General features: G+C 38.3%; 1 protein-coding gene across 1 annotated transcript in view; it reads right to left on the minus strand.

Annotated features, from left to right (window-relative positions):
• Positions 1-5,459: 5,459 nt before the first annotated feature.
• LOC139689679 (mitochondrial carrier homolog 2-like) overlaps positions 5,460-12,973 on the minus strand; it is a 24,666-nt gene continuing 17,152 nt past the window's right edge. The window contains exon 6 of the mRNA XM_071586869.1: positions 5,460-5,926. Within this exon, the coding sequence (XP_071442970.1) occupies positions 5,740-5,926 (187 nt within the window). The 3' untranslated portion in view covers positions 5,460-5,739. The remainder of the gene's footprint in view (positions 5,927-12,973) is intronic.

Here is a 12,973-nt window from a genome sequence, read left to right on the forward strand (position 1 = left end):
CAAAATGTCTACTACTTTTGCTAAGGAGAGATTCTTCAACTCAAAAGGTCTTCTTTGTACTTCTTTACTGGTTAAACTAAACACCATCTGGTTATCAGGGTTGTTTCCGGACAACTGCCAGTATTATAGTCCACTGCAAGTCTTCCTAATTCAAGTAAGTAGTCACAATCTCCCTATCATCGATGCCTTGCAAGAAAGAGGAAGTTCTCCATGATATCTAGCACACCAGGGTTAAAATGGTTAGAGAGATATTCAACTGATTCAGAGTATGTTTTACATGGTCGGTTCCAAAAGTATTACTACTTATTTTTCCCAGATAGCTAGATGGAAGATTTCTCTGGCTGGATTCAAGAGACGGGTTTCAGGAAAGGCTGGTGGCTCTCAGCCTTTGTGGTGCACAGATCATTTGTTTGCAAAACCTCTATAATATGACCTCTTTACGCTCTGTCTGTATGAACTGGTTATTTGAACGGTGCTACGCCATCAAATTTTTTGAAATTGGGCAAAACCAGAGACTCATGATATGCTCACGGCAGCTTATGGTGACAACGCCATGGGTAGATCGGGTATTTTTGAGTGTCACAAGGTGTTTCGGGAGGGTAGAGAAGATGTTGAAGACACCGAACGTTCAGGACACCCTTCGACCTCAAAAGGTGACCCAAATCTTGCAAGCATGAAGGCTTTGTTGGACAGGGATTGCATATTAAGTACATCCATGGTTTCTGACGAACAGGCATCCCTACAAGTGATATCCATAGACTCGTGACCGTAAACATGGGAACAAGAGAGATATGTATACAAAGTTGGTGCCACGAATGCTCTCTGACTAAGAACAAAAGGAAACTCGAATGCGGATCTGCCAAGAGAGCTTCTCGACCATGTGAGGGCGGATTCAAATTTTTTTGACAATGTCCCACTAGACTTCTTCCTCACCTCAAATACTTGCCAAAGGACATCACCACAGCTCGGTGGAAGTGTTACAACAGACCCTGATGAGGGAACTTGGCAGCATTCCTAGACGCTGCCCTCCAGGAGGCGTGAAAAACCCACTTGCAGCAGTGTGTGAACACACAAGGGGGGTACTTCGAAGAGTTTTGAGTGATTGTATCAATTCTGGTTATAATTTTTTTTTATTGACCATCTCTACTGCTTTTGGACAGACCTTGCAATTTGCTGTTCTCTGGGTGCCCCCCACATTTGCTGGTTCCAGAAAAATTGCACTTGAGATTAGTTCGTAAACAGTGGGTATATAGTCCTCTACATATTATTCCCACCTTATCGGAACCTCTACCTCTTGGGGTTAATGTTTTACAGACTACACTGAACCCAAATGAAATTTTCTTCCCTTCACAAACTATAACAATACATCCTGGCTGAACTATATGTTTCTTTCTACCTCATAATTACAGTAGCATCACATGTACCCCACTCTTTTCTAAACCCCAAATGATCTTTGCTTAAGTACTCATTTGCTATACTCTCCATCTTTTTGTTGACGATCCTTAGTACCACCTTAGCAGCATCCTATAGTATTCATATGTCGCTAGTTTTCCCATTATTGGGATGAGTATTGATATTGATACAACAGGGCCTTCCGACCAACTCTTCTCTCTATTGTGCTGCAAATGAGGCCATAAAAACTCTTCTTTCCTCATTTTCCTTTATTTTGGGTAAGTTCCATATAGTTTTTCCCTATTCCCACGGCCATATTTGATTCCATTTTCTTTAATGCTTCTTTTATCTCACTGTCAAGTTTCCCTGGTCCTAAGCTATTCTAACATTGATGTATTCCATTCCTATGTTCAAACTCCCTGGCCTATTATTTTTAGCACACAGTCCTCCTTAATGTTCTTTCCATTTTTTCATATCCTCTTCTCCTTCGCTTAATATTTTACCTGGTGTGGCTCTAATAGTGTTAATGGAATTACCTTTTGTAAACTCTAATAGCCCCTTTCACCTTCCTGTACACTACACCCATTTCGCCCTGCCTCTCTTCTCTCTCCACTTCCTTGCACTGCTATTTCCACCATGTATCCTTTGCTCTCCTAGTTGCTCCCTCCACTTTATTTCTTAGCTCTTCGTACTTCCCTCCCTTTGCGACCGACAGCTGGGGTCATTTGTGCCATTAGGGATGGACAGGAAAGGATGAAGAGTGGAGAGAAACCTGCCATCGCCATTAGCCTACTCTTAACGTCCCATCCGATGGATGGTGTTCTCACTCAAAGTGCCCTCCACAAAGCATATCAAGTAGGGATCGGGATACCACTGAACAATATTTGCCGCTGCTGGGATTCGAACCCCATCCTCCTGAAGGTCTTGACGGACGACCAAGAGCAGAGTCGAGTGTCTGAATGTAAAGACCTGCAACGGCACCGCAACGATTTCCCAACCACTTTACAGTCCCCACTTGGCACCAGTTGACTATTTCCGATTGCCAAAAGTGAAGTGAAATCCTCCCTCCCACCAAGGACAGCACCATGGGACCCACAGTGCCTCCAAAGAAGCTTGCACGCTCAAGGAACTTCCGCCTACCAGGGAGCCTTTGAGTTGTAGAAAAGCTGCAGGCAAAAGAGTGTCGATGCTGAAGGGATTAACTTTGAAGAATTTTGAGGAATTGTAGCAATATCTGAAATCTATTTTCTTTCTGAAACGTTTACCGATGTTTTTTATTCAAATCATGTATACCATAATAAACACTTTTCTGGAAGATATATATTCATATAAATAGGATAGTAAATAACTAAGTTCTAAATGGCTAAAGAGAGCCAGAGGGAGTTGATTCTTTTGGAACATTATTAGTCAAATGAAGAAATCACCAAGAAAAATTCAAGTTAACTTCTTGGTATCGCAAAATTAATGCTTACAATATCCCAACTACCTACATTGATTCTCCATACATATCCGGTTGTATGATTAATTCTCATAGCATACTGTCACATTAACTCTGTAATATGCTAAGAAATGATTGTAATCCTTTCACGGATTGGCTGACTAACACTTGATCATTCATTAATCTAACTGATTTCAAGAGTTCCCCCCCTACTTCTACTTCTGCCCACAGCCCTTCCCATGCCAAGCTTAAAAATGTCTCCACATTTCATATAGAAAAGAACAAGTGATAATGGACATCCCTGCCTTATGCCCTTGCATAGGACGGTCCATCTCATCCCTCATTCTCTATCCACACCCGCACAGCCTGAAACATGAACACATTCTGCCTCAGTTGTCTATCCCTCTGCTCTACTCCCGTCTTCTGCAAAATATTCAATAATTTTTCCCAGTTTATCCAACACCTTTCCAAAATCTACACAGCACACAAATGCATACTGGTTGCGCTCTTTCTTCTTTTCAACTGGTGATCTCATCATTGCTATGACGTCATGCGTACCTCTTCCCTATTATAAGCCTACACTGACCATTGCCTCAAGTACTCATTTGCTCTCTTCTCCATACTCTTGTTAATGATTCAAAGTAAAGTCTTTACCATCTACTTTTTGTCCCTTGAGATGAGTCTAACTTATTTCTCATATTCCTTAATCCCGAGTGTTTTTCCCAGAATTTCATTTAATCCCACTGCCTTCTTTGATTACATTTCCTTTAATGCTTTTTCAATCTCTTAGACAAATATTCCAGGTTCTAAGCCATCTACAAAAACATATTCCATTTCTATATCGAAGCTGTATGTCCTTTACCATATACACAGTCCTCCATATATTCTTCATCTTGCCAGAACCTCATCCTCTTGGGATTAATGTTTAACCGACTGCACATTTAAGAGAGTACATTGAATTTTCTTCCTTATAGCCTAATGACGGCTCCTCAACCTTCCTGTGCACCACACCCATTGCACCATGCCTCTCTCAACTCTCCACACCCTCACACTGCTCTTTCCACCATGCCTCCTTTGCTCTCCTCACTTTATTTCTTAGCTCTTTGTACTTCCCTCTTCCCAATTTGGAGAACACAGTCTTCCATTTCCTTCTTTCATCCATCTTCCCGATCATATCCTCTGTAATCCACGACTTCCTGACTCTTATTCCATTTAACTTTCATACTGTTTCGTCCGCTGCGTTCATTATTCCTTTTTTGAAGTATTTCCATCTTCCTTCCCATGCCCCCCTTCCTCTCTCGTAATTTATCATCTGTATCCTGGTACTCCTTCCTTTTTGCCCCAGTTAAGTCTCCCGCATTCCATTGTTTTATACTTCTTCATTCTCTTACATTTAACATCACACTTGAGTACCGAATTGTGATCAAAATTTTCATCTGCTCTCGAGAAACTATGTAAATTGATTGTGGTAGTCCTAAATCGTTACCAACCTTCATTATAGTCTAACTGATATCTTTCTGTACCTATCAGCATTTTCCCTATGTACCCACATCTATTGTTGCGTCTATACAATCTGTTAGTCATATTTACCTATTTCTTCAGCTAAACACTACAGTTTTCTAGCTATACTTTTGTTGTAAGACTGTCTCAGTTGTTACTTGGTGCAATTTTCTCACACAAGGCATAAATTGAGGGATGACTAGCTTTGCAGATTCCCCTAGAATTCTAGTGGAGCACACAGTGCAATACAATTCTCGTGAAACTTTGCGGATTCCACAAGAATTATAGTGAAATCTACAAATTTAAACATAAAATTTTTGCTTCTCCAATAACTCCCACTATCATTCCATTTCACTTCCCATCGACCTAACATGTCTATATTACCTCTCACTTGGTGTTTTCCAACTTTCCTATCCTCAGCAACATCCTAGCATTCTATGTGATGATGCATTCAAAAACTTACCACAGATGCCTGAAGCTGTGGACACTAGCAAATATAAAGACATGCCTCGGTTCATTTGCACCAGAGGTAGCTGGTGCACAACATGATATATGAATGCGACAGCAAAGAAAACATAGGTAAGATGCAAATTTTACACTAATAAATAATAAACATGGATATGCATGGAAACAAATCTTAGTGCTAAATCAGTCACAGCTGAAGCAGCAGTCAAATATGGCCATGCACCTCATGATATAGCTAAGACAATGTTAGCTATGTGGCTCAAATGAAATCTAATACATAAATGCAATACATTTTATGCTTCAAGGACAAAAGGTAATGGTCATTCATTATTTTAACCTACTGATTTGATTTTCTGATCTGTATTAGTTTCCTCTTTAATCCAGTGGGGCATCTGCTCACTGAAATTCTACGGAAAATATTAAGAAAGGTTAAAAGTACAGCTAATATTCCATGAAAATAACTTACATGCAAATTGTTCTATTAATTGTAAATACTTACATATTCTCTCCCAAGACTGCAATTTAACAGAATTGAGTCATTGCATACATTCAACCTTTAATGACTCTAAAGGCAATGTACTTAGAAAAAGGTCCTCATTTTCTAAAGTTTAATAGATATTTACATTATTGCAACACAAAAAATGAAGATGTACCAAAATTAACTTGTAACCACAGAAATATATTCTTTATTATTATCAGTACTACACGCCATACAAGAATATGACTGAAAAATATCCTTCATAAAGTCATGGCAGATGATAAGCCTAATTCTGAAAATGCTCCAAAAGATAAATATGTATTGATAATGTTTAACATAGCCAAACAATAATCGCACATCATGATGAAGTTGGATGTAGTAGCTAAGCACTAAATAAATCCTCTGCAATTGCTATAAGTATCGAACAGAATTTGTTTTTGTGAAAGGTCGATCATGTTCACCACAGTTAATTTTGTTTGAATTGTTCGACTGTTAGTGGAACAATCCTGCCCCCGATGTTCACTTGCGGACCAGAGTAATATCGCCATAAAAGACTTGATCCTCTCTTGAGTTGGCCAGTTCTTGAGAGGTGAGACCAGCAATCAGTCCACGATGTGTAGTGCAGCATTGATGGGGGTGAGCCAGCTGCCAATCTAATCATGCAAAAACAAACAAGCTTCAGCAAAATGTGGAAAGAGATGATTGATTTGCATTTTCACTGCTTCTATTCACCACTCCTAAAATGTTAGGGCTCTCATGGTACTATTAAATGGCAACATGGTTCCGGCTATGCATTATCATTCCTGGCTCAGAGATAAAAATAAATGTAATGAACAAGAATTTGGTGTAAAATACTAGCTCTGGAACACACTACTTGAGGAACGACCCTGCTTCACTTCAACTTCACTCACAAAACTTTGTCACCTCGATCTCCGACTGACTCAACTAAAGGAAGCAATGGGAAGACTATTCAGGCAGTGAGAGAGGCAATGTGGGGAGAATACACTCAAGAGAAAATATGATGCAATACTAAGAGGGGGTGCCGGAGAGGTCTTTGATGGGGATGTACCGTCCACCCTTAACACTTTGTGGTCTGCTCATGTATATTCACGTAGTCTTCAGGTTTCCACGCCCCAGTGGATTATTTTAGATCTATTAGGAACTTTTTCTTTGATCCCTATTAGTCTAGAAGCTTTTTAAATTGTTTTAGTGAAAGCTTAAGTTGTTTATAAGAGATATTATTTTTTTTTATCTGTAACATTTATTGTTATCCCTAATTCAATCATGGCTGCAGAGTACAGAAGGCAAAAATTATATTTTAAACAAAAGTTTTGTTGATAATTTGTCTGTGGCTGCAAGTCGTGAAGGAACTGAAGATGTAATAACTACCAAGGAAACCATTCGTGCTCCACCTTTGTTTTGTTTCTTTTGCAAGTTTCTATGGGTATGATTCAAATTAATTATAACATTTCCATCATTATTCCAGCCATACATTTGAAATACTAGATAAACTATTGCCATGTGAAACATAAATCATAGATTCTTCTAAACTCTACTTGTTTCGCAGATGTGAAACATGTGTTTGAAACGTGTGGATAATTATTTCCACATTATTTCATCACTCTCCATAAACCTAGGGCACTTCATTATCATCGGATCTCCTGGCAGAAAAACTTCAAATAACTTAAGACAATATCACCAGATAGGGGTGGGATTTGGGCCGCTGTGGTGGATAATAACCTGGCTTCCTGCCCAGAGGCCTGGAGTTCCAATCCAGAAGGTGGCAAATATTTCACGGAAAAATGGAAAGGAATATCCAGAAAATGGTGTCAGCCGAGGATGAGAGATAGAAAGAGGGCCATCCAGAGATGTTATGTGCATAATTGATCATATGGAGTTGAAATTACTTGCATGCGAAGTAGGGTACTGCATGTGGTGGTTTATGAGGCATTATATTTACTACACAATTATGGTGATTGTAATGCCACTGCACCATTTATGGAAAAATTACAGACTTTGATTACTGACTACAATTTACAGTTAACTAGGTTCTCTAATGCAAATGAAATGGGTTTCTACAAAAGAAGACTCTAAACAAGAACTTCCCAGAAAGTGTTCCACCTGCTCTAGTTTATGAATCTAAACTTTTACTTTCATTAAAACCACATAACCTTTGTTTTGTTTACATTTATTCTAATCCCATACTTATCACACTGACTTTGTATTCACTCATCAATGCTTGAAAACCATTGGCTGACTGGCAAACTAAAGCTTGGTTATCAGCAAACCTAACTAATTTCATGAATTCCCTGCCCACTTTCATTACTACCTCCAGTATGAGAGAAACAAATTTGCACCTTTCCCAGATTTATTGTAACATACAATGCATTTCAGTTCATCGAACCATCTTCAGGTACAGGTCTTGTACCTCAAGATGGTTCAATGAACTGAAACGTGTCGTACGTTACAATAAATCTGTGGAAAGGTGCAAATTTGTTTCCCATAATTAGGAACTTCCACCACATCTCGTCTGAATCTGTTGAATATATTTGGAACACTACCTCCAGTTCTTCCCATGCCTCTTTAATCATTTCCTCCACATAGTATACGTTGAACAGCACAGGTGATGATGGGCAACCCTGCCTTACACACCTTCGTAAGACTGCCCATCCGGACTCCCCGTTCCCCACTCGCACCTGAGCAGTCTGAAACATGTGCAGGTTGCGGATTAGCCTCCTTTCCCTCCAATCTATTCCTAATTTCTGCAATATACTCATTTGTTTTTCCCAATTCACTCTATCAAACGCTTTATCGAAATCTACGAAACAGGCAAATACATTCTGATTGCATTCTATATTCCTCTCGATTAATAACCTCAATACTGCAATGGCACCACACATAACTCTCCTCTTCCTAAACCCAAATTGATTATCCCCATGGCAATCATTTGCCTGGCTCTCCGTCCTTTTGTTGATTAACCTGAGAACCACTTTCGCTGCGTGGGATATCAAACTTATTTTTTGTATTCCTCGCATATGGCTGCCTTTCCCTTTTTTGGAATGGGAACTAAAACTGATCTGACTAAGTCTTACGGTCAAAATCCTCGCTCATAAATGCTACGAATTAGTCCTTATAAACTCTTCCTCCCACCTTTTCCTAACCTTTTACGCAGTTCAGTGGGAATGTTATTCACCCCTAGGGTCTTATTTGATTTAAATTCCTACAATGCCCTTTCTATCTTATGTCTATTCTTGCTGGTCTAATGCCTTTACCATATATTCCTTCCATCTATCTTGAATCTTCCTTGGTTCAAATAATATTTTTCCTCGCGTATCTCAGACTGTATGCAATGATTTTTCCTTTTATTCCCATTCGACTTCTATAGTACCCAGCTCCCTGTTCTCACTCATACTTTCCTCTATAGCCTGCTGATACTCCTTCCTTGTCAATCCATTTGATGCTCCTACATTCCATTTCCTAACCCGCCACACCTGCCTTATCTTTTTGAAATAAACACTACACTTGTAAAACGTAAAATTAGGATGTTCGCGGATGACACGGTGATTTATCGGGAGATATCTGGGGATGAGGATCGTTTTATTCTAGCGCAGGATTTAGATTGCATTACTTAATGGTGTTCGAAATGGGGATTGTCATTAAATCTTAATAAATGTTCGGAGGTAAATTTCTTTAAAAGATCAACGGGATTTGCTTACAAATCAGCTGGAGGTGACCTAGCAGTAGTTGATACGGTAAAATACCTAGGTGTCACATTCACAAAAGACTTAACTTGGGGGACTCACATACGTAAAGTCTGCGGTCAAGCATATAAAAAATTGGGATTTATTAGACGCATTGTCGACAAAAGTGACTCGAAGGCCAAGGAATGTTGTTACCACGCTCTTGTGAGGCCTCATTTAGAATACGCATGCGGCGTATGGGATCCGAGTGAAAAAGGCCTCATTCGGGAAATTGAGAAGGTTCAACGCCGGGCAGCCCGTTTCATTAAAAACCCGTCTTGTAATGATGACCACTGTAACTGAGGAACAAATGCTACTAAGAATACCCTTTGTCTGGCTCCTATCCTTCAACCTATCTGGCATGGGTGACTCTACCAGGAGCAATTTTCATTGCTCCTACGGGAACAGCTCTAGGGGTCATCAGAATCCACAAGCACTTCCACCACATCAAGAATTTAGTGCATTGGACCGGAGCTCATTCCCTCAAAAACACTTATTAATCACAAAATAACACACAACAGGAGGATAAAATCAAGAGTTACAACAAATTTTTATTGAATAATGTATCCTTATGGGAAAAAAATAGAACATTTGTGAAGTGAGCGTACTTAAAATATCCCAAGTTAGCCCTGGGCATGAAACTGAGCAATGAAGTCAATCCTGATATCAAGAATTCATATGGTACATTTACAGCAAGATTTATTTTAACTTACCCTAAACTCCCAGCTTAACTTCAGTAATCATTGCAATCCTTTAGAGTAAGGCATGATTTTAAGCGCCATGACTTAAAAATATTTCTACTTTGGTTGTTGGAATTCACATTATTTCAAGGCAAAGAAGCTGAAAACCTTAAAATCAAAATGAATGGTGTGAAATATGACATTTTATGATACAAGACTAATTAATGCATCTTTATTGCATTGGCAGATTACTTAGTACTAGTATTCCAACTTATGACAACAAGCAGGTGACCCCTATGTCATTTCTTACTAGCATGCTCTTTTGTCAGGTATGACTCAAGCATTCTTCTTTTTGCCTTCTTTTCTTTCTGACAGATTTCTCTATAAATGCACTTTTCATGCACATCCTAACTTTACGTCAGATAATATGCCTCTATGAATGAACGAGTCATGGAACAGAACCTTGAAAGGGCAAACCAATCAGTTTGGTAACTGGAGCTGTCCTTTCATTCTTTGGCGAAAAATCAGCGGTGGAGGTGGTGGAAGTAGTTTTTTTGGGAAGGCCACTGACAGCCGAGGTCATTTGCACCATTGGGAGTGGATGGGAAAGGAGGAAGGGAAACTCGGCCTCGGCATTAGCCCACTCTTTAACGAAAGGTGCCAAGGGGTTCACCATTCAATGTCCCATCCGATAGGCAGCGTACTCACTCCAAGTGCTCTCCACAAAGCACCTCAAGTAGGGATCGGGATACCACACAAAAATATCTGCCGTCTCAAAGATTTGAACCCGGGCCCTATGGATGGGAAGCCAGTATGCTGGCCACTGCACCATCATGATCCCCAAGAGGCAGCGGTTTTTCAAAATTTGATTACATCAAATAAATGCAGAAATTTTTAGGGACATTGGAATTGGGTGTGAGTGAACCTGAAGAAGGGATCTCATTCGTGGGGCAACACCCACAGAGCATGCTTATCATTTGAAACACGTTGAAATAAAAATGAGACAATTTGCTTCACATTAATCCAAAAACAGCACTTTGGCCTTTAACATCATACTTTTTAACAATACTATAACAATAAACATTTACATATACCCAAGCTTAAGGTGGTAAAAAACCCACCACTACTGGGTTGGTAGGCGAGGCCGCTACCCCTAATCGCCGGGGCAATTGATTCTCAATGACTAAGAAACTATAACTTCATTATTCAAAATTTAAATAGAAAGTGAATGCAGTGAGGTACAGCAGCCTACTTTTGAAATGAGTAGTGAAATGCAATTTTCCATTAATATTCTAATAACTGGCAGGAGATATGATGGGAAATAAAAAACATACAGGGATCGTATTCTTAATTATGTGCATTACGATGATTGATACTAAAAACATGTCAACGGGAATGAAACCATAAGAGTTTCAAAATCCAAGCTTGAAGTGCTGAACTTTTTATTTATTCGATAAATGATGGAAATTACATAACACAGTGATTTAAAGGAGTATCAAGATCTCAGTATGAGGTTGATATAATAATATCTTTTCCCTGATAAATTTAAATTTTCTTTATACAGGTAATATGCACCCAAAACTTTAAGCTGATCCTTCATTTGGCAAAGAAGAGGTTTGGATTCAATAAATGATGAAAAAATCATGGAAATAGATGATATATGAATTAAGTGTCAGCATGCTAGTGAAATGAATGCCTGGGACAATCGCCTTCTGCTACACACTACTCCGTGGAAGGAAACCACTTCTGCCTCTGAAGTGTACACTTAGGTCATTCCGTAACACTTGGGAGTTGAGTTGACCCTTGACCTCTTGGGATTCAGATAAATATCAAAGGACACAATGGCCTCTTGAAATATATAAACTGGAGCACTCCGGAAAATAAAATATTCATCTGAATAACAGTCATTTTTTGACATGTCTGTTAAAAATTACTGAATTTTCATAAGTTTATATCTCAGAGAAGAAACAGCAATAAAAGGCTTATTTTCTATCTAAGCTTAAGGTAATATTTAATTATGGCCACTAAAAGTTTTAAAAACACATTATTGCACCAACATTTTAGTGTTTAAGTTATTAACGTTTACACTTTTAAATTGCCTGAAATTTTGGAGTTTTTTCCCAAAATGAGACGGGAATAAAAAAATCTTTTTTAGCAGCATTTTTTTCCGTGCAGACTTCCTTGTTACCATATATCTGAGGGTGGAACCAGTGTAAACAGATAAGTGATGTTTTGTCAACCTAAATGTAATGCCTATTTATTTATAGTCCTTTAAAAGTTTTAAACACTTAATTACTTAAGTTTGTTAGGGATTATTTTTATTATTTTTTTTTACAGTTATGTTGCAATTAGGCGATTTTCCTGGTGGCAACGGTCAAGTTTGGTCAAAGATAACCCTTACAACAAAAATTACATACATACACGCACTATAAAAACAGATAAGAGACAAAATATTCTTACATACAATGACACTTACACATCACATACAAACAAACTCCCACATCACATACGAAATGCCATCCACATCACATACAAACAATATTTTAATAACTACAATGAAGTTTATTACCCAGTGGCTGCTTTACATTTATTCTTAAAACTTCTAAAATTGGATGGAAAGGGCTCAAACAAACCCCCAGGCAGCTGGGTCCAATCAATTATGGTTCTATTTAAAAAAGAGTATTTTTTCTTATTTGTTTTTTGAGTCCTTATTTTTATTTTGAAATTATGGTAGTTTTTTCCCTTCAAGTTAGGCTTTTCTATCCCTTGCCATAAATCTTCCCACGCTTCATCCTTTTTAACAATTCTATACATCGCGCCTAACCTACTCCTTTTTCTTCTATTTTTCAAACTCTCCCATCTCACATTTAAATATTAGCAAGTGTCACACCTTTAATTTTGCTCATTTATTTTGATATGATATCCAAAAATTTTATACAATGAAAAGTGCATTATGTAAAATTATTGAGGTTGTGTTTTTTCATTTATAAAAATATTGATTTTTTCTGTAGTATTTATTAATACTGAGGTACAAAGAAATTCCTGATTACCCTTGTTTTCATTATTATCATCAGGTGTTAATTTTTCCATGAAGAGTATTACAGTGCAAATGGTTAAAACTGAAAATACAATGAAATTTGCCAATGAAAATTTGAAAATGCAATTGAAATTATCACATATTTTTCATGAAAAACAAAGGCAAGTAACTCTGTTAGAAAGTCACACCGCTGACGCTCATCAATCTAAATTTGAGCATGGTGTGCAGACAAATGGATCAGTT

The sequence above is a fragment of the Hetaerina americana genome, unplaced genomic scaffold, assembly GCF_022747635.1.
Source record: "Hetaerina americana unplaced genomic scaffold, ioHetAmer1.1.p SCAF_27, whole genome shotgun sequence".
NCBI classification, from domain to species: Eukaryota; Metazoa; Arthropoda; class Insecta; order Odonata; family Calopterygidae; genus Hetaerina; species Hetaerina americana.